General features: G+C 44.6%; 1 protein-coding gene across 1 annotated transcript in view; it reads right to left on the bottom strand.

The window, feature by feature from the left end:
• Positions 1-24,844: 24,844 nt before the first annotated feature.
• LOC106566891 (MICOS complex subunit mic25a-like) overlaps positions 24,845-26,511 on the bottom strand; it is a 31,402-nt gene continuing 29,735 nt past the window's right edge. Inside the window, exon 4 of the mRNA XM_014135447.3 lies at positions 24,845-26,371. Coding sequence (XP_013990922.2) covers positions 26,348-26,371 — 24 coding nt within the window. The 3' untranslated portion in view covers positions 24,845-26,347. The remainder of the gene's footprint in view (positions 26,372-26,511) is intronic.

Consider the following 26,511-nt stretch of genomic DNA (forward strand, 5'->3'; position numbering starts at 1 on the left):
CCATTCCTAATAAGCTTACAGGCACAACACGTCACACTCTGACCAACTCATGTGCTACAGTAGGAATGACAGAGCACAGCAACTTCACAATCATAATCCCTTCAGACAGGCAGCACAGCAGCACTGTAGAACAATGCTCTCATTCACACTAGATTCTATCTCAACATGGAAAAGGCCAGCATGCTTTGTTTAAGATTGAAATAAACTGGTGTGTTTTACGAAATCTATGTGAGAAAAATAATGATTTATGAATTGTATAATATAAGACTGGGTCTGACTGAGACGTATGCTCTCTTCTGGCTGTATCTGCCTGTGAGAAAGTCGTAGATGCTGAACTCAAAGTGAGGGGTGATCTTTCTCAGACCCCTGCCTGCACCATGCCAACTATGAACCAGTTGGACTGTGCTCTGCTTCGGTCAGAGAGGAGACTGACTGGGGTGCGACTGGGAAAATAGCCCCATGTAATGCGGGGCCTATCACGGTCCTGGGGCTGTCCACACGCATGCCTGCCAAGTCAAACACGCCAGCTGCGTCGCCAAACAAGTGCTCACATTATTAGGCTCTTCAAAGCGAGAAGCACTCGCACCAGTGGACCGCTGCGACTGCTGCAAGCACTGGGAGCATGGGTGCAATTATTTGGGTTACAGAGACTGGAAACCCCAAAACATTTACTTATGTATTGCTCTAACATAGAGTAACAAAAGCAGGGTTAAGGGGGGAGAGGATATGGACCGCAACGGGAGATAACTGTGTCAACAATTGTATTTATCAAACTACATATAATTGATTCTGTATTAGAACAATTCAGCCCAATCAGGTTGTGATCTTCCATATGTTAATTCCACCTCCCCTTACAGAACTGGACCGAAGGCTGTAATACATCAAAATTGATAACTAGCTTTCTGGGTCAGTCCCAAATAGCACTCTTTCAATACAGTGAGAAAGCACTGGTCTCTATTCTGAGCTTTGGGTTGCTCAACTAAGCTGACGGTACCTCTGGGAGATATAGGCTGTCTGCTTTCGCTAGCTACATTAATTGAATGTATTCTGATAAAATATTTGTATAGACCGGACTGCCAGTGAATAAACAAACACAACAAACACATTCTGTATAGACTAGAATGTGGCTGCTGTGGCCCTAAAGGCATCTGGGGTAATATTACAGCCTGGTCTCATAGATGATGTAAAATAGTAAAGGTAAATCCGGGACACTCAAATTAGTATGATGTGTTACGTTTGGTATGGTTACATAAGATAGATGGCTACTTAAGCCAAAAACTAAGGTAAGGTGGTTGGTCGAGGTGGATGGGTAGGCATATAACGTGAACGTCTAGCAACCCAAAGAATTTTGAATTATGAATGTTTGAATCTCATCATGGACAACTTTAGCATTTTGCAACTACATGTTAGCTAACCCTTCCCCTAACCCAAGCCTTAACCCTTTAACTAACTCCTAACCCTAACCTTAACCCTAACCACTAGCCTAGCTAACGCTAGCCACCTAGCTAACGTTAGCCACAACAAATTGGAATTCGTTACATATTGTACATTTTGCAAATTCATAACATATCATATGAAATGGAGGATGGACATCCACAAATTAATACATACCAATAAAAAACGTAACATATCATACGAAATGGAGTATCCCGGATTTACATTTACTATGCTATGTCTACCCCTGAGTCCAGGTTGTATTAATAATACAGCGTTTCATGTTGGCAGGTGGCTGTAAATCCCTCCCCCTCCCCACCCTTTCCTTCCATTAGATGCTGGTTCCCTCCTGCTCCGCTGTTCCCTGCTTGTGATGGAAATGACTGGGGAGTGACTCAGGGAAGGTCCCTGTGTCTCTTCCTGTCAATCACAGCACCATTAGCAGGTTGTGGGTCATACATATGTGGAGGAGTAATATCAGCTGTGGCAGAATACCATCACCCCCTATGCCTCGATGACACATACACGCCGCCTGTCTCTGGAGAATGTAGTGGAGCAAGTCACAACACCCAGACCATAATGGATGTTAGAAAGGCTCTGTGAGTTTATGCATGTGTTTAGATGAGAACATGTTGATACAATGTTGTTACTACAGTAATTACAGCCATATAAAGTGTTACACCTGCCCCTTTCCCATCTCCGACAATCGAACAACCATCTTTGTAGTAATGATAAAAAACCCTTCTCAGAGAGACAGACAGAAATCTATAGCTGCACTGTTAGTCTGGTTATTGTGATTCTCCTCACTCCCCTCTACCGGTGTGCTCTGCTCTGCGTACAATCTCATCCTACCGTAGCACAGCTGGGGAACATGGGAGTATAGCTATCCTGTTTCAGGCTCCAGCAGGCCCAGCCAAGCCAGGAGAGACAGACAGGGGCAGCGGAGCGGACTACAGACCACCTGCAGGACCACAACACCACTCCCCACCACAAAGAAATAGAGGGGGTGATATGATCAACAGGTGAATCTTCACTTCCTCTTAGAGTTCCAAACTTCTCAACAGTCCGCTTATAATGAAGCTCACCATAGTGTGAAGTGTACCTGATGTTATATAAAAACACTATAATGTGGAATGGCAATGCATTCTCTCTGTCACACTGTCTGTGGAACAAACACAGGGCCAAACAATGACCCCGTTTCCCACTTAGGAGAAGCAGGTCCACTCTGCTGAAATATGTAGATGAGGACCCATTTGCTTCCTTCCTTTTACAGTCTCTCCTCTACTCTCAGACTTGGTTTGTGATCTGCTGGTACTGAAACCACCAGGGGTTGTACATAACCATGTACTGTATATCAAGAGCTGCACAATTTGAGAATTTATGGTATAGGACGAGGATTTTATGACTTAATTTGCTAATTTGTGTATGTATGGGAATGAGTGTGCGTGTGAGAGTGCATCATATTGTTATATGTCCCTGGCAAATCTCCTGTGCATCAGGCCTATGATTCTGTGATGCACTGCCCCCCTCTGAGGCAGGACATCATGAATCATGTCACTGTGGATCTGCCATAAAAAGAGGAGCCCTGTGCTTTACTAAAACAGACAGCCAGAGCCTGCGCCAGCAGCACTAAATCACAGTGGTCATCACTTCCATTTCATATGCGGAGCATGACAGACACAGATTTATGGAGGGCTCATATGGAGGTGGCGCTGGCTGGCGAACTAAAGAGAAGAACTGGTGGGAGGGGCCAGGCAGGCCAGTCAACATGCTACACATGGTTGTACAACTAGAGAGGTTCACAGTTTCTATGCCAGGGGTACCCACTGGGTTGGGGTTGGATTGCTACGATGCCGGAGGCGTTATTGGTATGTACTAAGCTTACATTGATATGTAGTAGCATTTCCTGACAGTGCCCACTTTCAGGTTTTTTTCCCCGATTTTGCTTGTTCTAAGAGCTAGTTCTAATGATAGACTGCAATTGGCAGAGGATGCATCCTTGTGAACATCAGTATTGTCAGCAAATACAATCGGCAATAATTCATAGCATACCTTGAAGAAACTCACACTACTTGAAAGTCTTGTGTTGTGCATTTTTTTATCTGATCTGAGACAAGACCGTAGCCCTCTGAAAAAAGTTAACTGAAAAGCAGAAATAACAACTACAAAGGATAAGTCAAAAAGTGTCTCTGCTTGTATTAGTAGCACACTCTGAGTACAAGACTGCCATCTATCGTTGTCAGTGGGTACCTTCATGCCTCAAACCATTAACGGCAAAAACACAGGTACTTGAGCAAGATTTATAAATACAGGTTTTACTGTATTAGTGTACTAAATGTGTTACTGAGGAACAGATATTTTATTCATTGTATGTGAGAGCATGTGGGTCTTATATTTGAGGCTTTGCAGTTATGAGCAGGTCAACATGTTGTACTGTAACATGTTGAGAAGGTACTTACTGTTACGGGTATCAGCCAACCCGACCGAATATTGATGATGATGTAAATCAAGTGTTATCAAGTAGCAGTACTAGATAGCTAGTAGATAGCAGTGTAGCCAATTTACCAAGGTGACAGCTAAAGCACAAGCAACAGTTGTTGTTCGGTTGTAGTGATTTTTGGGCGTTAACATTGTATCAAAAAGTTATCAAAACTAAATTAATCCTGAACACATAGCTAGCTAGCTCCCCTCCTTCATATATACAGTCATTACTATCCTAATTTCGACCACTACTTCTTCTTCTTCTTCGTCTTCTTCTTTGGTATCACATTTTGCTTGTGCATGCCGCCAACTACTGTGCGGTAGTGTGTGGTCGATCACGTAGAATTTTGTGATACAAAAATAAAAAAAAGGAGGAAAGACCAAAAAATTGGCACCACCAAATAACCTACACCTAAAAACCACTATGTCATTAAAATAAAAATCCCCATCCCATTCTACTACTTTTATCCTAACTGATCCTACACCAGGCTGACGGCCTGGGAGGACAGGACCCTTACGTTCAACACACCTTGTAACTCTTTTGCAGTAAAACCTTGTACACCCAAGTACTTCTCTGCAGCTGCCTCCACAGAATATATTTTCTTTGATTTGCGTTCCATTTCTGCGGTAGAGTTGATAACCATGGCAACGAACGCGAAGAAGCCAACCTTACTGAAGCACAAATTCATATCACTCTTTATTGGCCTACTACTCATCCTTGACCCATCATCCTCTACTCTCTTCACTGTCTCAGCATATCACACCTTCTGTTGCCCTGGCAACCTCAACCTGTCTCTCTCGCACAGGTCACTTCTGATCCCCAGCAACATGGGGACCCCCACAATTGACACACACAGTTTTTCCACCAATACTACACTTTCCTTTGTCCCATGCCTTCCTGCACACTTCTCACATCTGGGAATCTCCCTCCTACACACTGCTGCAACATAAGCTTGGCATTGGAAACACAATGGGTTGGGCACAAAAGCTCTCATAGGATAACTGACATATCCTAACATGAGTTTATCAGTTAAAAACTCAAGAGAACAGACAGTGCCTTCTCCGATTCACCACGCTCGCAACCGTGTCTGCGTCGCACCAAACGGCGGGCTTCACAGACACAGGGAATCTTCCATTTCAGTTGCTCCACCTCAACACTTAACGCCACCCCAGTAATCACTCCTTTTTAAAGGTGCCCTGCTCCAGAGAGCAAAGCAAGTCACAGGTCCACTTCAAGCTACCATCACCGATTATACAGTACCCAACTTATTTTCTACCCAGCCTGATACTACATATGGATCAGCCAAAAGGCAGGGATCCACTTTCTGCAAAAATGTCACTCCAACTGGGCCCGAATCATCCTTTACATGACAATCAGGGCGAAGCTCAGACTCTGAGGTCTTCACCACACCTGCCACCACAGGTAAGTCATCCTCACTCTCATCAGGTTTAGTTTTTGAGCCATCAGAGACAGCAGAATACAGTTTGTACATGGTGCCATTCTTCCTCAACATACATCTTCCCACTGCACTCAGCTCTTCTCCTTCTTCCTGGCTGACCATAACCACGTCTATCCATTCACCATGCTCATGTCTCACCTGCATCCGCTGTACTGCTTGCAGAACACACACTGATGGCCTTTCTCCAATACCCACCTTCTGTTCCTTAACCCAGTTTACTAATCTGGTCTATCCATGCTAACAAAACGTCCACTGGTCATTCACAACTTACCTCACCAGAAAGAATCAACAACAACTCAGTGACATTAGACCACTACGATACTAATACTGTCATAATCGTCGTTGTAGGTAGCGGACCAAACTGCAGCAGGTATAGTGAACATCTTTTTATTAGAAGGGGAAAAAAACCACACACAAAACAAATGACGAAAAACAGTCCCGTAAGGTGCTCAGACTATACGAGGAAACAACCACCCACAAACACAAGAGAAAACTAACCCACTTAAATATGGCATCCAATTAGAGGCAACAACAACCTTCTGCCTCTAATTGGAGGTCGTTCCAAAACCCCAACATAGAAATAGAAAAACTAGAAAACCCACATAGAAATAGAAAACATAGAACATCAACTAAAAACCCCGAATACGCACTGGAGGTCTGGAGCGCACAGCCTGCACAACCCGTCCTGGCTGGATAGTAACTGTAGCCCTGCATGGGCGGAGTGCTGGCACAGGGCGAACTGGGCTGTGCTGAGGCATGATGGTTGCCGTGCGTAGAGCATGCGCAGGGTAGCTTGGGCCTAGGAGACGCACTGGTGGCCAGATGTGTTGTGCCGGCGCACTTCTCCCTGGCTGGATGCCCACTCTAGCACGGCACTTACGGGGGGCTGGTATCACCCGTACCGGACTGTGCGTGCGGATGGGCGAGACCGTGCACACTTCCGCATAGCACGGTGCTTTCACCGCCAAACGCTCCCCGTAATAAGCACGAGGAGTTGGTTCAGGCCTATTGCCTGACTTACTCCAACTCCCTGTGTGACCCCCCAAAAAATGTTTTTGGGGCTGCCTCCTCACCTCCTGAAATTGAGGATATAGTGCCTCGTACCTCCGTCGCTCAGCCTTTGCTGCCTCCAGCTCCTCCTTTGGGGGCTTGTACTCCCCAGCCTGGTGCCATGGTCCTTTCCCATCTAATACCTCCTCCCATGTCCACGACTCCAAATAACTTTCCTGCTGCTCCTTCCTCCACAACATAGAAATAGAAAAACTAGAAAACCCACATAGAAATACAAAACATAGAACATCAACCAAAAACCCCGAAACACACTAAACAAACACCCCCTGCCACGCCCTGACCAAACTACAATAACCAACAACCCCTTTTACTGGTCAGGACGTGACAAATACACTAATATAACGCACTGGACCAGAGCTAGTGCACCGACTGGTAAGTGCGTAGCACACTGACGCCCTGGAACACGTCGCAAAAATACCATCTGAGACGCATGTGCTTTGCAATTTGCAGACCAGGCGACATAATCTGCAGCTGGATCACAGATAGAACAATGAGCCAGATGTTTCACCGGATGTATAAATCTGAAAGATCTGGTTGGCATTTCCACCCATTAAGCAAATTGGGCATTAATAAATGATTGGCGACAGCCTGTATGCCCTCCCACTTATCTGTTTCGTGTCTCAGGTAGCCGGCGAAAGCCAGCATGGGTAGAATTAAATCATTGACTGATATTTTAGAATGCAATAATTTACTAATATTTGCCATATTCTAATAATTCTCATGTGCCAATGTATCGCCACGGCCCCGTGCCGTTGTGAAATGTGCACTCCTGCAGATCTGAAATAATTGTATGGTCAAACTTGCCAGGCAACCGGAAAAGCAAGGCAAGGCAATTCAGGCAGTCTTTGAAGTCAGGAAATCCTTGTCCTGCAAAGAAACATACATTTTATAGTTTAAATTTTATTTTGTAAGCAGTAGCCATTTAGAATGAAATGTGGAGTGGATGCTTATTTATTTATTATACTTATTTTATTATTATTATTGCACTAAAGAAAACAAGTGATAGACAACAATACAGATAGTTATAGTTATAGTATTTGGAGATCACAATTTATTCTGAAAACTGTCACACCCTGATCTGTTTCACCTGTCCTTGTGATTGTCTCCACCCCCTCGAGGTGTCACTTATTTTCCCTAGTGTATTTATCCCTGTGTTTCCTGTCTCTCTGTGCCAGTTCGTCTTGTATGTCTTTCAAGTCAACCAGCGTGTTTTTCCGTACTCCTGCTTCTATTCTCTTTTTGCTAGACCATCCTTCTGGTTTTCTGGACTCCGTACCCGCCTGCCTGACCATTCAAATCAAATGTATTTATAAAGCCCTTCTTACATCAGCTGATTTCACAAAGTGCTGTACAGAAACCCAGACTAAAACCCCAAGCAATGCAGGTGTAGAAGCACGGTGGCTAGGAAAAACTCCCCAGAATGGCCAGAACCTAGGAAGAAACCTAGAGAGGAACCAGGCTATGAGGGGTGACCAGTCCTCTTCTGGCTGTGCCGGTTGGACCATTCTGCCTGCCCTGACCTTGAGCCTGCCTGCCACTCTGTACCTCCTGGACTCTGAACTGGTTTTGAACTTTTGCCTGTCCACGACCATTCTCTTGCCTACCCCTTTTGGATTGATCAATAAATATCAAAGACTCAAACCATCTGCCTCCTGTGATTTGATATAGCCACCTGCATCTGGGTCTCGCCTTGTGCCCTTATAGTACGAACTGGCCATGACAGACCCAGCAGACTTGGACCATCTCCGCCAAGCTGTCTCCCTGCAGGGAGCCACCATTGGGATGCATGAGGAGCTACTACAGGACCTTTTGGAAGGGCTTCGTTCCCTGACGGAATGCCACGACCAAGGATTTAAGGCTATTATGGAGCAAATCAGGGAGTTAGCTCATAGGCAGCCTGCCACCTCTGAGAACCGCCAACCACCCAGTAACTTTTTTCCTGTTAGTGGTGAGTTTGTACAGCCTACCCCGGCTCCCCGAGAACCCCGCTTACCTCCTCCGGAGCGATATTTTGGGGATCCTGCTACCTGCCTTTTTTTTCTCAGTGATCTCTTATTTTTGAGCTACGGCCATCTTCGTTTCCTTCGGACCGATCGAAGATAGCGTATATTATTACACTAATGTCAGGAAGGGCGCTCTTCTGGACTACGGCAGTTTGGGAGCAACAATCCGCCATTTGTCGTCATTTGGAGGATTTCATGGCAGAGGTGAGGAAGGTATTCGATTCTCCGGTATCCGGGAGAGAGGTGGCCCGAGAACTTCTTGAATTACATCAAAACTCCCGTAGTGTGGCAGACTACGCTGTTGATTTTTGCACGTTGGCCGCCGAGAGTGCCTGGAATCCGGAGTCTCTTTTCGATACCTTTCTTCTCGGATTATCTGAGGTGGTAAAAGATGAGCTAGCTGCTCGGGAATTACCGGTGGACCTCGATTCCCTCATCGCCCTGACCATTAGAATTGATGGGCGTCTAAGGGAACGCAGGAGTGAGAGGAGGTCTGGCCTAGGGCACACTCATTCATTCTCAAGGGCTCGCTCACCTTTGAAGGAATCCGGAAGTCCTCAAAGGCTGTTTTTCTGAGAGGATCCGAAGCCACCCGAGCTCCCTCGAGAATCAACGGCGACGGGTGAGTCAGATACTCCAGAACCTACGCAACTGGGCAGAGCTAGATTATCGCCTAGGGACCGTTCACATAGGGTAAGTTCCAACAGTTGTCTGTACTGTGGAGCTACGGGACATTATATAGCCACCTGCCTGGTTAAGAGACCTATTTCTGTAGTAGGTACATGTACTCTGGTGAGCCAGACTGGGAATCCTCTAAATCCCATCAACCTCCTTTTTTTGTGATTCTGCTGTGGGGAGATCAGTCTAAATATCTCCGGGTGCTCATTGACTCTGGGGCAGATAAGAGTTTTATGGACGCTACCCTAGGTTCTGAATTAGGTATCCCTACTCAACTCCTCTCTGTTCCCATGGACACTAGAGCACTGGACGGCCGTTCCATTGGTAGATTTATCCACAGCACCGTTCCTGTTAATTTGGGGGTTTCAGGAAATCACAGTGAGGCTATATAGCTTCTCCTCATTGAGTCTCCCCATGTTCCTGTTTTGGGATTTTCTTGGCTCAAGAAACACAACCCCATTGTTGACTGGACCACAAGTTCAATCCTCGGTTGGAGTCTGTTCTGCCATTCCCATTGCCTCAAAGCAGCGCAGCCTTCCCCGAGATGGCCTCCTCAGGCTTAAGTCAAGTCTCGGATTTCTCTGCTGTCCCAACAGAGTACCACGACATCCTGAAAGTCTCAGCAAGGCACGAGCTACTTCTCTTCCCCCGCACCGTCCTTAAGATTGTGCCATTGATCTCCTCCCAGGCACCACATCACCTCATGGTAGGCTATATTCTCTATCCGTGCCGGAGACCAAGGCCATGGAGGAGTACATAGAGGAGTCTCTGGCTACTTGTGCCCTCCGTCCGTCTGCATCCCCTGCCGGTGCAGGGTTTTTCTTTGTGGAGAAGAAGGACAAGAACCCTGCGTCCGTGCATTGACTACCGGGGTCTGAATGACATTACGGTTAAGAATCGTTACCCTACCAGTCCTCTCCTCGGCTTTTGAACCTTTCCAGGGGGCCACCATTTTTTCCAAGCTGGACATTCGGAATGCCTACCACCTGGTTCGGATATGTGAAGGAGATAGGTGGAAGACGGCCTTCATCATAGCCAGCGGACATTATGAGTACCAGGTCATGCCATTTGGACTCACCACTGTCTTCCAGGCTCTGGTAAACGATGTGTTCCGGGACATGCAAAACCGTTTCGTGTTCGCCTACCTTGACAACATCCTGTTTTTTTCCCGGTCTGTCCAAGAACATGTTCTTCATGTCAGACAGGTCCTTCAGCGCCTCCTGGAGAACCAATTGTTGGTGAAAGCCGAGAAGTGTGAGTTCCACCGCTCTACAATCTCCTTCCTGGGATATGTCATCGCTGAGGGGAATGTCCAGATGGATCCTAGAAAGGTGAAAGCAGTGGTGGATTGGCCTCAACCTACGTCCAGGGTGCAGTTGCAACGTTTCCTGGGTTTTGCTAACTTCTACCGCCGTTTCATTTGGGGTTACAGTACCCTGGTGGCCCCCCTCTCTGCACTCACCTCTCCCAAAGTACCGTTCAAATGGTCTCCTGCTGTCGACAGAGCCTTTGTGGACCTGAAGCGTCGGTTCACCACAGCACCCATCCTCATCCATCCGGACCCGTCCCGTCAATTTGTGGTAGAGGTTGATGCTTCTGACATTGGAGTGGGGGCCATCCTGTCCCAGCGACTGCCCAGGACCAAAAGCTTCATCCCTGTGCCTTCCTGTCCCATCGTCTCAATCCTGCAGAGCGGAACTACGATGTAGGCAACCGAGAACTCCTAGATGTCAAGATTGCGTTGGAAGAGTGGAGGCACTGGCTGGAAGGAGCAGAACAGTCATTCCTGGTCTGGACCGACCATAAAAATGTGGAATATCTCCGTTCAGCCAAGCGCCTTAACTCCAGACAGGCCAGGTGGACTCTCTTGTTTACTAGATATAACTTCACCATTTCCTATCGCCCACGGTCCAAGAATGTGAAGCCTGACGCCCTCTCCCGCCTATACAGTTCCTCTGCCATACCCTCAGTCTCCAAAATCATTCTCCCTACCTCAGCCTCAGTGGTTTGGGGTATTGAAACCCTGGTTCGCAAGGCACAACGTTCCCAGCCTGGACCTGAAGGGGGCCCGGCTAACCGGCTGTTTGTCCCTAACTCAGTCCGGTCCCGGGTCCTGGAATGGGCCGGTCCCGGTTCCCGCTGTACCCTAGCATTCCTTCGACAATGTTTCTGGTGGCCCACAATGGTTCCTGATGTCTCTGCCTTCGTCGCCTCGTGTGCCCAGAACAAGACTCCACGGCAAGCTCCTTCTGGCCTTCTTCAGCCACTACCGGTCCCTCATCGTCCCTCATCTCATATCTCTCTGGACTTTTTCACTGGGCTTCCCTCGTCTGATGGCCACACCGTCATTCTGACAGGACTGGATCGGTTCTCAACGGCCGCTCATTTCATCCCTCTCCCCAAACTTCCTTCAGCCAAGGAAATGACCCAGCTCATGGTGCAGCACGTCTTCAGGAAGGCGTTCTGCACCCCTAATTGGGGCGTCGGCCAGCCTATCCTCCGGAAACCATCCCCAGTCGAATGGCCAGTCATAGCGAGCAAACCAGGCCATCCGGCATACATGGTAAAACATCTCCTGGGTGTTCGACCACAGGGCAGGGGTTTCCAGTACCTGGTTGACTGGGAGGGTTATGGAGGAGAGGTGCTGGGTTCCCGCTAGGGACATCCTGGATCTAGCGCTCATCGCAGACTTCCACCGCCGACACCCCGGTCAACCAGGTATGTGCCCAGGTAGGACGCCAGGTGGCGCCCCGGGGGGTACTGTCCCACACTGATCTGTTTTACCTGTCCTTGTTATTGTCTCCACCCTCCAGGTGTCGCTTATTTTCCCTAGTGTATTTATCCCTGTGTTTCCTGTCTCTCTGTGCCAGTTCGTCTTGTATGTCTTTCAAGTCAACCAGCATGTTTCCCCGTACTCCTGCTTTTATTCTCTTTTTGCTAGCCCTCCCAGTTTTGACCCTTGCCTGTTTTCTGGACTTCGTACCCACCTACCTGACCATTCTGCCTGCCCTGACCTTGAGCCTGCCTGCCACTCTGTACCTCCTGGTCTCTGAACTGGTTTTGATCTTTTGCCTGTCCACGACCATTCTCTTGCCTACCCCTTTTGGATTGGTCAATAAATATCAAAGACTCAAACCATCTGCCTCCCGTGTCTGCATCTGGGTCTCGCCTTGTGCCCTTATAGAAAACACAATTTCCATAGTCATGTCGCAATAAAGAAAGTTAGTCAAAAAGGAAAATCCACCCCTGTCGAACAGATAAAAATGTTGTTGATCTTTAGAAAATGTCTCCAATATCTGTCGTTTCCATTAGACGTTGCAATATTTTTTGGGTGACATTGCTTTTGTTGAATTACCCTGCCTAATGGAAAATTTGATCTCAATACAGTTCTAGAATATGTTACAAACAGAGTGGACTAAGTTTTGGAGACTTTACCCTTTGCCAAAGTGTCTAAAAATTGTGTTGTTTTAACCTGTTTAGGATAGGGGGCAGTATTTTCACGGCCGGATAAAAAACGTACCCGATTTGATCTGGTTATTACTTCTGTCCAGAAACTAGAATATGCATATAATTATTTTATTTGGATATAAAACACCCTAAAGTTTCAAAAAATGTTTGAATGGTGTTTGTGAGTATAACAGAACTCATATGGCAGGCCAAAACCTGAGAAGATTCTAAACAGGAAGTGCCCTCTCTGACCATTTCTTGGCCTTCTATAGCCTCTTTATCGAATACAGAGGATCTCTGCTGTAACGTGACATTTTCTAAGACTCCCATAGGCTCTCAGAAGGCGCCAGAACGGGGAATGATGACTCTGCAGTCCCTGGCTGAAAAACAGTAGCGCATTTGGATAGTGGTCGATCTGAGAACAATGAAACGGGCGCACGCTTGCACGTGAAGAGTCCATTTTACATTTTCAGTCTTTGAACGAAAACGACGTCTCCTGGTCGGAATATTATTGCTATTTTACGAGAAAAATCGTATAAAAATTGATTTTAAACAGCGTTTGACATGCTTCGAAGTACGGTAATGGAATATTTTGAATTTTTTTGTCACGATATGCGCCGGCGCGTCACCCTTCGGATAGTGTCTTGAACGCAAGAACAAAACGCCACTATTTGGATATAACTATGGATTATTTGGAACCAAAACAACATTGGGTGTAAACTAGAATTCCTGGGAGTGCATTCTGACGAAGAACAGCAAAGGTAATCCAATTTTTCTTATAGTAAATCTGAGTTTGGTGAGTGCCAAACTTGGTGGGTGTCAAAATAGCTAGCCTGTGATGGCCGGGCTATCTACTCAGAATATTGCAAAATGTGCTTTCACCGAAAAGCTATTTTAAAATTGAACATAACGATTGCATAAAGGAGTTCTGTATCTATATTCTTAAAATAATTATGTTTTTTGTGAACGTTTGTCGTGAGTAATTTAGTAAATTCACCGGAAGTTTGCAAGTTCTGAACGTCACATGCTAATGTAAAAATCTGTTTTTTGATATAAATATGAACTTGATTGAACAGAACATGCATGTATTGTATAACATAATGTCCTAGGAGTGTCATCTGATGAAGATCATCAAAGGTTAGTGCTGCCTTTAGCTGTGGTTTTGGTTTTTGTGACATTATATGCTAGCTTGAAAAATGGGTGTGTGATTATTTCTGGCTGTGTACTCTCCTGACATAATCTAATGTTTTGCTTTCGTTGTAAAGTATTTTTGAAATCGGACAATGTGGTTAGATAAAGGAGAGTCTTGTCTTTAAAATGGTGTAAAATAGTCATATGTTTTAAAAATTGAAGTTTTTGGATTTTTGAGGACTTTGTAATTCGCGCCACGCCCTACCATTGGATATTGGAGCGATGTTCCGCTAGCGGAACATCTAGATGTAAGAGGTTAAAGGAGTGCAAGAGTGAATTGAGTTATTGCACACGCGCACTTCAGAGAGCAGGCGTTCCCTAACGGAAATATGCAAATACATGCTAGAACGTGCCAATTGTCCGTAGAGCTCCGAGACAGGGTTGTGTGTCGAGGCACAGATCTGGGGAAGGCTACCAAAAAATGTCTGCAGCATTGAAAGTCCCCAAGAACACAGTGACCTCTATCACTCTTAAATTGAAGAAGTTTGGAACCAACAAGACTCTTCCTAGAGCTGGCCGCCCGGCCAACTTAGCAATCGGGGGAGAAGGGCCTTGGTCAGAGAGGTTACCAAGAATCTGATGGTCACTCTGACAGAGCTCCAGAGTTCCTCTGTGGAGATGGGAGAACCTTCCAGAAGGATAGCCATCTCTGCAGCCAGATGGAAGCCACTCCTCAGTAAAAGGCACATGACAGCCCGCTTGGAGTTTGACAAAAGGCACCTAAAGGACTCTCAGACCATGAGAAACAAGATTCTCTGGTCTGATGACACCAAGATTGAAGTCTTTGGCCTGAATGCCAAGTGTTACGACTGGACTGAATGTTCTTGAGTGGTCCATCCAGAGCCCGGACTTGAACCCGATCGAACATCTCTGGAGAGACCTGAAATAGCGTTGCAGCGACACTCCCCATCCAACCTGACATAGCTTGAGATGATCTGCAGAGAAGAATGGGAGAAACTCCCCAAATACATGTGTGTCAAGCTTGTAGCGCCATACCCAAGAAAACTCAAGGCTGTAATCTCTGCCAAAGGTGCTTCAACAAAGTAGTGAGTAAAGGGTCTGAATACGTATGTAAATGTGATATTTCAGTTTTTTTTTGTAATACATTTGCAAAAACGTCTACTAACCTGTTTTTTCTTTGTCATTATGGGATATTGTGTGTAGATTGGAAGAAAAAAAAGAATTTAATCCATTTTAGAATATAGCTGCAACGTAACACATTGTGGAAAAAGTCAAGGAGACGGAATACTTTCCAAATGCACCGTGTGGAGATGGTTTAGTGGCTAAAATAAGGGGTTAAATACATGTCCCAAAATATATAAATAGTGTCCTTCTCTTTCTTATATCGCTCAGATACAGGACATACACTTCAGAACAAACGTTTTATTTTGTATTATCTGATTATCCATGTACGAAGCTGTCATTCAATGAGTTTCTATGGGCTAATAGCAGTAAGGCCAAATTCAACGTTTCATCTTTTTACTTTTTTTATACCTTAAGGGGTCCTAAAATTCAAAATCCAATAGCTAAATGATCCTTGGTATGACCATCCTAAAACAATTCCATATGTTAGCTTAGCAGACCTCTCCCCTCTATTCGTATTTCCATGCAGAACTCCATGTCATTATCTAGTATGATTTGACAAGCTGCTGACACACATTCTCTTTTCTTCCTCTCATGATGACCTCTAGTAACCACTTGTTTTCATGTTAAATTGGACGCAAAACATCACAAAAATGTATGAATAACTGGATTATATGGCCAATTGTGCAAGCGCTTTGTTCCTGAAGAGCTTCACAAGTTAATTGCATAATTTCGTGTAGTGGCAGACAGTAGTAATTAAGAACAACAAATATCACTTTTATTAACATTGATCATTTTCCTCTTATAGACATGACCAGAGGGGTGGGAAGTGGCAACTCTCAGTAAGTGCCGGTGAATCCGTGCTCCCCGCTGCTGGAACAGGAACTATCACGACAAAGGAAAATAAAATCCACAATGATGAACCACTAAGCCACTTGGTAGGGAACATTATGGGGGGAAAGAAAGGGAGGAAAAGGGAAATGACAATGCGGCCCGGAGAAAAAAGAGGAGCGATAAGAGGAAGACTGTGGTCTAATCCTGCTTCCTAGAGGGATTAAGTTGTGCACTCTCTCTAAAGTTGACATAGTCCTCAAACGCCAGGGTTAAACAGGCCAGTCTTTCCTCTCCTCTCCTCCCTCTGTATGCGTTCCACGGGTCTAATGGCATTACAGGGATGTGGAACTCTTTTATCTGAAGGTGTAATATCATAAGGTAGAGAAGTCTTTAGCAGTATATCTAAGCTTGGCAGCGACCAGGTCAGTCTAATAGATGTCACTCGTCTGTCTAATCTGATGGAGGAGGTGATAAAAACGCTCGCCGTTCTGTGAGCTGATTTCCCCTGGGGACGACCGGACAAGAGGATGCACTCACTGTCTCTCAGGCCTACGCAGACAGGGACTAGAAGACCAGACACGTTGGCAGTCAATATCATACAGAGGAGAATGATATTAATAACTAGTACAAGAGTGGAATGACAATCACAGTAATGGCAATAATATACAGACAACTCTTTTGGGTGTGATTTGTCATCATATAATGTACACAGTCAACTTACACTGTACAATAAAACCACTTCATGAGGGCATGCTGGTTACTATTGATGTTTTCATAACCAAATGGAAAGGTGGAAATTACCAGTTGTGATTCTTATTATTTTCTATTCTGATGCCTTGTCACTTTACCTTGCATTTATGTACATATCTACCTCAAAGACCTCGTACCCCTGCACATTGATTGGTACTGGGAAAGCCCTTTCCTATTTCAGCATGACAATGGCCCTGTTCACAATGTGACGTCCCTACAGAAATGGTTGAATTGGAATTGGAACGCTGACTGCGAGCCAGGCCTAATTGCCCAACATCAGTGCCCAACCTCACTAATACTCTTGTAGCTGAAAGGAAGCAAGTCCCCGCAGCAATGTTCCAACATCTCGTGGAAAGCCTTCCCAGAAGAGTGAAGGCTGTTTTAGCAAGAAGGGGGGACCAACTCCCCCCTTTTTGGAATGAGATGTTCGATGAGCAGGTGTCCACATACTTTTGGTCATGTAGTGTTGCTTAATTTTTGTGTATTTAATTCCTCTTGTGTTACTAACATATACAGTGAATTCGGAAAGTATTTATACCCTTTAACTATTTCCACATTTTGTTACTTTACAGCCTTATTCTAAAATAGACAACAAAAAACACAATATACACAATACACCATAACGACAATGCAAAAACAGGTTTTTAGATTTGTTAAAAAAAAGTTTCATATCACATTTACATAAGTATTCAAACCCTTTACTCAGTACTTTGTTGAAGCGCCTTTGGCAGTGATTACAGCCTTGAGTCTTCTTGGGTATGACGCTACAAGCTTGGCACACCTGTATTTGTGGAGTTTCTCCCATTCTTCTCTGCAGATCCTCTCAAGCTCTGTCAGGTTGGATGGGGAGCTTTGCTGCACAGCTGTTTTCAGGTGTCTCCAGAGATGTTCGATCGGGCTCTGGCTGGGCCACTCAAGGACATTCAGACTTGTCCCAAAGCCACTCCTGCATTGTCTTGGCTGTGTGCTTAGGGTTGTTGTCCTGTTGGAAGGTGAACCTTCGCCCCAATCTGAACCTTCGCCCCAAAATCTTGTGTTCTGAGAGTCCTTTAGGGGCCTTCTGGCAAACTCCAAGCAGGAGGTCATGTGCCTTTTAGTGGGGAGTGGCTTCCGTCTGGCCACTCTACCACAAAGTCCTGATTGGACTCTGTCAGGGTGACCATCGGGTTCTTGGTCAACTCCCTGACCAAGGCCCTTCTCCCCCGATTGCTCATTTTTGCCGGGTGGCCAGCTCTAGGAAGAGTCATAGTGGTTCCAAACTTCTTTCATTTAAAAATGATAAAGGCCACTGTGTTCTTGGGGACCAATGCAGCAGAAATGTTTTGGTACCCTTCCCCAGATCTGTGCCTCGACGCTGTCTCGGAGCTCTACGGACAATTCCTTCGACCTCATGGCTTGGTTTTTTCTCTGACATGCACTGTCAACCGTGGGACCTTATATAGACAGGTGTGTGCCTTTCCAAATCATGTCCAATCAATTGAATTTACCACAGTTGGACTCCATCAAGTTGTAGAAACATCTCAAGGATGATCATTGGAAACAGGATGCACCTGAGCTCAATTTTGAGTCACATAGCAAAGGGTCTGAATACTTATGTAAATAAGGTATTTCTGTTTTTTACTTTGAAGAATCTGTTTAAGTGTTTAACACTTTTTTTGGTTACTACTTGATTCCATATGTGTTACTTCATAGTTTTGATGTCTTCACTATTATTCTAGAATGTAGAAAATAGCATCGTTGGGAAGGGCTGGTACGCAAGCATTTCATGGTGAAGTCTACACCCATTGTATTTGACGCATGTGACACATGCAATTTTGATTGGATTTAAATACCAGTTGGTCACATTCACGTGCTTTGAACTTGTTGAGAAACGGCGTCAACCATAAACTAAATGTACAGCTATCATGCTTGTGAACTAATTATAGTGTTCAAAAACCATATTAATAGACTGCTTTTTATAAATAATGTTTTGTTATTACATTTAACTGCCAAAAATGCTGTAATCAAGATCATTTTCTTAGTAGGTGATGTCAGAGGTCAACATGTGGGAGAGGTTGGAACTCAGGGATGATAGAAGTGTTTCCAGTCATATGTGGTAAATACCACCTTCCCACTTGGTTATAAACACAGGGTAATTATTAACATTACTATCACATTGAAATTGGCATCCCTATCACTCTCATTCTATGAATTGTTGAGGGCCCAGGTGAAGATGAGGAGATTGGCTTACAGGTAAACTGAGGTTTCAGAGTGGGGTGCCCCCTGTTGTCCTCCTGAAGTATTGCCAGGTGTGTATGAGAGAGGTGGTGTGTGAGGGAGAGAAGCAGAGCCTCTGAGTGTGACTGACTGTAATGACTGTGTGCAGCGCCACAGTGCCAAGGCCTGCTGTGAGTGCTGTATCGCCAAAGGGCAGCCAGGGGAGGCATTGCAACCACCCACCATGCAGAAAGAGAAAGTGAGAGAGAGGGAATGGGGCTGAGAGTCAAAGTTCACCATGTAGCACACTGAAATCAGTTATGAGTTTTTATTGTCACACTCCTCTACAACATACCAACCTGGACTCAGGGGTAGATGTAACATAGTAAATGTAAATCTGTCTCCCACCATTTAGTATTATATGTTACGTTTCGTATGGTATGTATTAATTTGTGGATGGCCATCACCCATTTCATAGGATACGTTACTAATTACAATTCGTATGATATGTTACAAATTGTAATTCGTACAATAATGTTACAAATTGCAATTCGTACAATATGTTACGAATTTGCAATATGTATGATATGTCACAAATTTCAATTTGTTGTGGAACTTAGCTAGGTGGCTAATGTTACCTGTGTTAAGGTTAGGGTTCAGGCTAGGTTAAAGGGTTAAGATTAGGGTTAAGGTTAGCTAACATGCTAAGTAGTTGCAAAGTAGCTAAAAAGTGATAAGTAGTTGAAAAGTTGCTAATTAGCTAAAATGCTAAAGTTGTCTGTGATGAGATTAAACTCGCAACCTTTGGGTTGCTGGACAAATGCGTTATACGCCTACCCATCCACCCTGACCAACCACCCTCCTTTTGTTTCTGCCTTAAGTAACCTTCTGTCTTATGTAACCATACCAGAAATAACATATCATACTCATTTGAGTGTCCCATATTTACTTTTACTATGTTACGTCTATTCTATGAGACCAGGCTGAACATACCTGTAGGAGGTATCACAACCATACCAAGTCATAAGATATCTCTCTAGCCTCGATTATGAGAAACTCCTGTAATTCTTGCAATGTCAGCGCTCTACCCAATCACTGCCTTTCTTCCTTAGAAATCCCTGATCAGAGCTGGGTGAGGAGAGGAGGACTATCCGGGTCTGATTCAATTAGTATAAGACTGGTTCCGCTCTGCATTAACTACGGGGGTTAAAATGGGAGTGGATTGAATTAGCAGTGAATCAGCTGTGGAGGAGCTGGTAGCTGGGATTGTGTAGAGCTGTTGTGTAGAGCAGGACATGCTGGAGCAGAATAGAGTCTGTCAGACAGAGGCACGCTCTAATTAAGGACCATTGTCAGAGTACTGCTCTCCCAGTGAGCTGGCTTATGGAGCAGCCTGGGAGGATGGAGGCCCACTGTTTAGAGACTACTGAGAGAGATGTTAGGCTACACCGCAGCATGCAACGGGAGGGGAGAGTGGCTTGGTGTTCGAGACAGTTGGTGGTCCATGTTCAGTCAATAACATTTGCCAGGCATGGGTAAAGTAATTGTCCTGTATTGTTTGTACATTGAGCCTTACATACTGTAGCTTCATGTGTCATTATTCCACCCTCTTCTCTTCAGGTGTGAGGATCTATGGCATGAGATGCTAAATGGATTCTAAATGTAGGTAGAGAGGAGGTGAAGCCAGCGGGTTATGAGGAATAATGGGAGGTGTTAGGTAGACCTGTGAATGCAAGCAGAGACACTGCTGAAACCCCACCCCAGGCTAACACCATTCCTTCACAATCACAGGTTGGCATGCAAGGGAATTCAATCAAATACTTTCAGTACAATTTCCAAATTACTCTAATTTGTTTAGCCCTTGAATTATATATTACCTTGTTATGAACAAGCCTGTTCACAAAAGTCACCCTTGTGCAACCGCATGACTATTCGACTGGGGAAGTAAAATAGAAGATATGAAATAAAAGTCCTTCGCAGTGCTGTACTGTACTTCCTGAGATGCATCCGTGGGTGTTAAAAGTACACTACATGACCAAAAGTATGTGGACACCTGCTTGTCGAATATCTCATTCCAAAATCATGGGCATTATTTAGGAGTTGGTCCCCCCTTTGCTGCTATAACAGCCTCCACTCTTCTGGGAAGGCTTTCCACTAGATGTTTGAACATTACTGTGGGGACTTGCTTCCATTCAGCCACAAGAGCATTAGTGAGGTCGGGCACTGATGTTGGGCGATTAGGCCTGGCTCGCAGTCGGCGTTCCAATTCATCCCAAAGGTGTTCGATGGCGTTGAGGTCAGGGCCCTGTGAAGGCCAGTCAAGTTCTTCCACGCCAATCTTGACAATCCATTTCTGTATAGACCTCGCTTTGTGCACGGGGGCATTGTCATGCTGAAACAGGAAAGTGCATTCTCCAAACTGTTGCCACAAAGTTGGAAGCACAGAATCGTCTAGAATGTCAGTGTATGCTGTAGCGTTAAGATTTCCCTTCACTGTAAATAAGGGGCCAGACCATTATTCCTCCTCTACCAAACTTTACAGTTGGCACTATGCATTGGGGCAGGTAGCGTTCTCCTGGCATCCGCCAAACCCAGATTCGTCCGTCGGACTGCCAGATGGTGAAGCGTGATTCATCACTCCAGAGAACGCGTTTCCACCACTCCAAAGTCTAATGGTGGCGGGCTTTACACCACTCCAGTCGACGCTTGGAATTATGCATGGTGATCTTAGGCTTGCGTGCGGCTGCTCGGCCATGGAAACCCATTTCATGAAGCTCTCGACGAACAGTTCTTGTGCTGACTTTGATTTCAAAGGCAGTTTGGAACCCAGTAGTGAGTGTTGCAACCGAGGACAGATGATTTTTACGCGCTACGCACTATAGCACTCGGCAGTCCCATTATGTGAGCTTGTGTGGTCTCCCACTTCGCGGCTGAGCTGTGGTTGCTCCTAGACGTTTCCACAATAACAACCCTTACAGATGACCAGGGCAGCTCTAGCAGGGCATAAATTTGACAAAGTGACTTGTTGGAAAGGTCGCATCCTATGATGGTGCCAAGTTGAAAGTCACTGAGCTCTTCGGTAAGGCAATTCTACTGCCAATGTTTCCTATGGAGATTGCATGGCTGTGTGCTCAATTGTATACACCTGTCAGCAACAGGTGTGACTGAAATAGCCAAATCCACTAATTTGAAGGGGTGTCCACATACTTTTGTAAATATAGCGTATGTGAATTCAATCAAATTCAATCATATTTGAAAGGAGGCTTTCAGCAAGCTGAATGGAACATGTCTGTAGTGATATCTCCTGTGGTAATTGGTATGACATGGGATCAACAGAAGACGCATTTGAATGCCAAGGATATCATTTTCCAATCTGGTACCTTGAAGCTCATCACTCAAGGCATTCAGGTAGTGGATACCATGAAAAACATCTACGTGACCACATCCCGTGACATTTCTTTTATTAAGCAGAATTTCCATGTGTTGAGACCAGTTATGTGGTCTCTCAGTACTGTAGAGCTGCTTTTCATATGAAATTACTCTCTAAAAAAGACTACTCTTAGAATTCCTTTACGTGCTGTTGCTCAAGTAAATAGTCCCTTATCACTTTATCAAAGCTGTGTCTATTACAACTTTCAAAGCAGCATTCAAAGTCAGAATGTGTCTCTTGAACACACTTTGTGTGATGAGTTGAGATTGAGAAAGGAGAGGGAGTATAAAATGATACAACATCATATAAGTACAGTGTGTAGCAGCAGTTCTTCCAGTTTTGGTTGATTGAGAGGGTGTGTGTGCGTATACCTGCTCACGGGAGGTCATGAGGGATGGTGTTCCTTACTTACGCCGCCTGAGCCCCTCCCTGTGATGACTCGAGCAGAATGAAAAATGCAATAAAGCTGATATCTGACCGTTCGGACCTGCACTGCTCTAATTATTCTCCTCTTTACACACGAAGCGGGGGAAGAAGAGGAGCTAATAACTGAACCGGAGTGATCTGTGTAGCCTGGTATTTGAGGATAAATGTCAGCTGGGTGTGTGTATATACCAGTGGTGCCTAGCCTCTGTGCTCGGATCAAACCTGTGGACACCTCATTCCGGCAGCCCCAGAGTTGAGCCCCAGCGATACGACTGGATAAGCCAATGGTGCTCCTCTGCTAACACAGCCTGGAGAAGCCAGCCCACCACCACCACAACGTTTGCCCAAAGGGTTATCATTCTCAAAATGTCAGGGGCACATGTGGGGGAGTCCAAGAGAGCTCGGAAATAGACCGGGCCTAGGGTGTCCCCTCCGTTGAATGTTATATTTTTTATTTTGCTGCACTTTGCTGTGTGGGTTCATGTGTGGGCATTGCTGTTGGCCTACGGTTGTGTGCAGTAGAGCTTCTTCTTCTACAGAAATACTGTACAGATCTGTTTGAAGGCCACCATGTATTGCTGTCCTCTCCTCCTCTACTACCATTGTCAATAGGTTATGGTGGCCTTTAGATCCTGTCCATCTCCTCTACAGGGTTGTGTGAGGTCCCTCTACCCTGTCACTTCACACAGCACTCTCACTGAGAGAGCCTTATTCTGAAAAGCAAATGGGATCCTGCCAGGCACTGTACAGACAGACACACACACGCACAAACACTCACACAGCTCCTCATAAGAGATGCATAGCAGAAAGTTAATCGAGGCTCCAATCTTGTGCTAGACCTATCAACCCCTGCATGTCAGGCTACAAATTCTGTCACCGCGGCTTGACATGAACAGCACCCTGGTCTGAAATCAATCACAGCCACAGTCTCCTCTCCCAGCAGTATACGTGTAGAGGTATTATTCCTAGCAATATTACTCGCAAGCCTTGTTCACACTGCTCAAATCAGTTATGGTTTTCAAATCAGTTTTGGAATACTGACTGTCCAAACATCAGGTTACAAGTGGCTAAATCAGATTTGTGTGACAACAGTAATTTGCTGACATGGCTACGCTAGTTGTCATAGTAACAACGTGTGTGTGCGCAGTGATGTATGCTGATTGGTTGTGCTCCTGCTTCCTATCACTCAGAAGTGATATAGCAAGTTAAGGTGACAACAATACCTGCCATGGACGTTTCCCAGTTGTTTTGAATGTTCAAAATCATTGTGTAAGAACACTTTTAAAGCCTCAAAGGATAAGATGATTCAACTTTCAAAACGAGCCCATTTCAAACCACCTACGAAGGTGGTTTGAAATGTGGATTGAAATATCAGATTCCATGTGCTCTTTGGCTGTTCAGACTGCAGGAAAAAGAACAGATTTGAATCAGATATGCAAAAAATTTGGATTTGAGTCACTTCAAACTGCCAATGTGCTTTAGTTGCGCTTAAATGAATTGAGCCAATAGGAAACACCACTTCATCTTTGTGATGACAGTCAACTGGGGTTGGGTGCTTCCGTGGTTGAGGTATGACTGTCCACAGTTGTTTAAACCACTGGTGAGGCATAACACCACTTCTTGTTATCCACACCTCTTATCTCTAACATACAAAAATGAAACTGACTTCATATTTTTCATTTGAATTAAATAGAGAGCAGAGCATCACTGCTGGGCTTAACATGCTCCCTGGCAGCTGAAACACCTGTATGAGCTGGTCTCTCCCAACAGACACCAGGGTTATTATCTACCACCCACCCTTACCTTACACTTCTGCCCCCATGCCAACAACACAACATGTCTTTCATGGTATTATATGCTTTATTTATGGATAAAAGGCTAAAAAAGGGGGAAGTGGATGAATTACTATAAAGAAATGTGTTTCTATGTTGACAAAGAAAATAAAGTGAGTGGACGGATAGAGTCACAAGTACAGCTATAGCCACAGCCAAACCAAGAATCACACATACATTAGCATAGGGATATTATTTAATTCATGAAATCAAGGAATTAATATAATATAAGCCTGATAAATTAATGGTCAGGATTGCCTGAAAATATATTTAAAAAAAGTATATATACAGTACCAGTCAAAAGATTGGAAACACCTACTCATTCAAGGTTTTTTCTTTATTTTTACTATTTTCTACATTGTAGAATATTAGTGAAGACATCAGCACTATGAAATAGCACATTTGGAATCATGTAGTAACCAAAAAAGTGTTAAACAAATCAAAATATATTTTAGATGTTAGAGTCTTCAAAGTAGCCACCCTTTGCCTTGATGGCAGCTTTGCACACTCTTGGCATTTTCTCATCCAGCTTCATGAGGTAGTCACCTGGAATGCATTTAAATTAACAGGTGTGCCAGGCAGTTGTGTTGTGACAAGGTAGGGGTGGTAAACAGAAGATAGGTTTATTTGGTAAAAGACCAAGTCCATATTATGGCAAGAACAGCTCAAATAAGCAAAGAGAAACGTCAGTACATCATTACTTTAAAACATGAAGGTCAGTCAATGCAGAAAATTTCAATAACTTTGAAAGTTTCTTCAAGTCCAGTCACAAAAACCATTAAGCACTATGATGAAACTGGCTCTCATGAGGACCCCCACAGGAAAGTAAGACCCAGAGTTACCTCTGCTGCAGAGGATAAGTTCATTAGAGTTACCAGCCTCAGAAATTGCAGCCCAAATAAATGTTTCACGGAGTTCAAATAACAAGTAACTGTTCAGAGGAGACTGTGTGAATCAGGCCTTCATGGTCGAATTGCCGCAAAGAAACCACTACTAAAGGACGCCAATAATAATAAGAAACTTACTTGGGCCAAGAAACACGAGCAATTGAAATTAGATCGGCAGAAATCTGTCCTTTGGTCTGATGAGTCCAAATTTGAGATTTTTGGGTCCAACCGATGTGTCTTTGTGAGACGCAGAGTAGGTGAACAGATGATCTCCGCATGTGTGGTTCCCACCGTGAAGCATGGAGGAGGAGGTGTGATGGTGTCGGGGTGCTTTGCAGGTGACACTGTCAGTGATTTATTTCGAATTCAGAGTACACTTAACCAGCATGGCTACCACAGCATTATGCAGCGATACGCCATCCTATCTGGTGTGTGCATCATTTGTTTTTGAACAGGACAATGAGCCAACACACCTCCAGGCTGTGTAAGGGCTATTTGACCAATAAGGAGAGTGATGGAGGGCTGCATCAGATGACCTGGCATCCACAATCACCCGACCTCAACTCAATTGAGATGGTTTGGGACGAGTTGGACCGCAGAGTGAAGGAAAAGCAGCCAACAAGTGCTCAGCATATGTGGGAACTCCAAGACTGTTGGAAAAGCATTCTAAGTGAAGCTGGTTGAGAGAATGCCAAGAGTGTGCAAAGCTGTCATCAAGGTAAAGGAGTGGCTACTTTGAAGAATCTCAGATTTCAAATATATTTTGATTTGTTTAACACTATTTTGGTTACTACATGATTCCATATGTGTTATTTCATAGTTATCCTACAATGTAGAAAATAGTAAAAATAAAGAAAAACCCTTGAATGAGTAGGTGTGTCCAAACCTTTGACCGGTACTGTATATACGACTTAAAACCATCTTTAGTCAGTCAATCCTCTTTCAAATATCTGTTGTACCCTGTAAAATGTACAATAGTGTCTGCTTAAAACAATGTATAAAAGACATGTTGCTAACACCAAAGCAGCCGGTTGCCCCTAAATAAGAATGAGTGATACGTTTGGAACTGCCAATCTTTGTGCTTCAGTAAAACTGTTCCTGGACATTAGTTTTAGTATTTTCCACTGCTCTTCTCCATTGCTCTTCATCCATGGTTTACCAGCAGGTTCTGAAAACAAGGAGAGGACAACATTAATCAACCATATGTATGATCAATTTAACACAATACATAGCACAACAACACACACGTCTTCAGACTCACTCTTGGGTTCCCCTGTGTCGCTCCGCTTAACACCACTGAGCACCATG

Source organism: Salmo salar, chromosome 13, assembly GCF_965601325.2.
Source record: "Salmo salar chromosome 13, fSalSal1, whole genome shotgun sequence".
NCBI classification, from domain to species: Eukaryota; Metazoa; Chordata; class Actinopteri; order Salmoniformes; family Salmonidae; genus Salmo; species Salmo salar.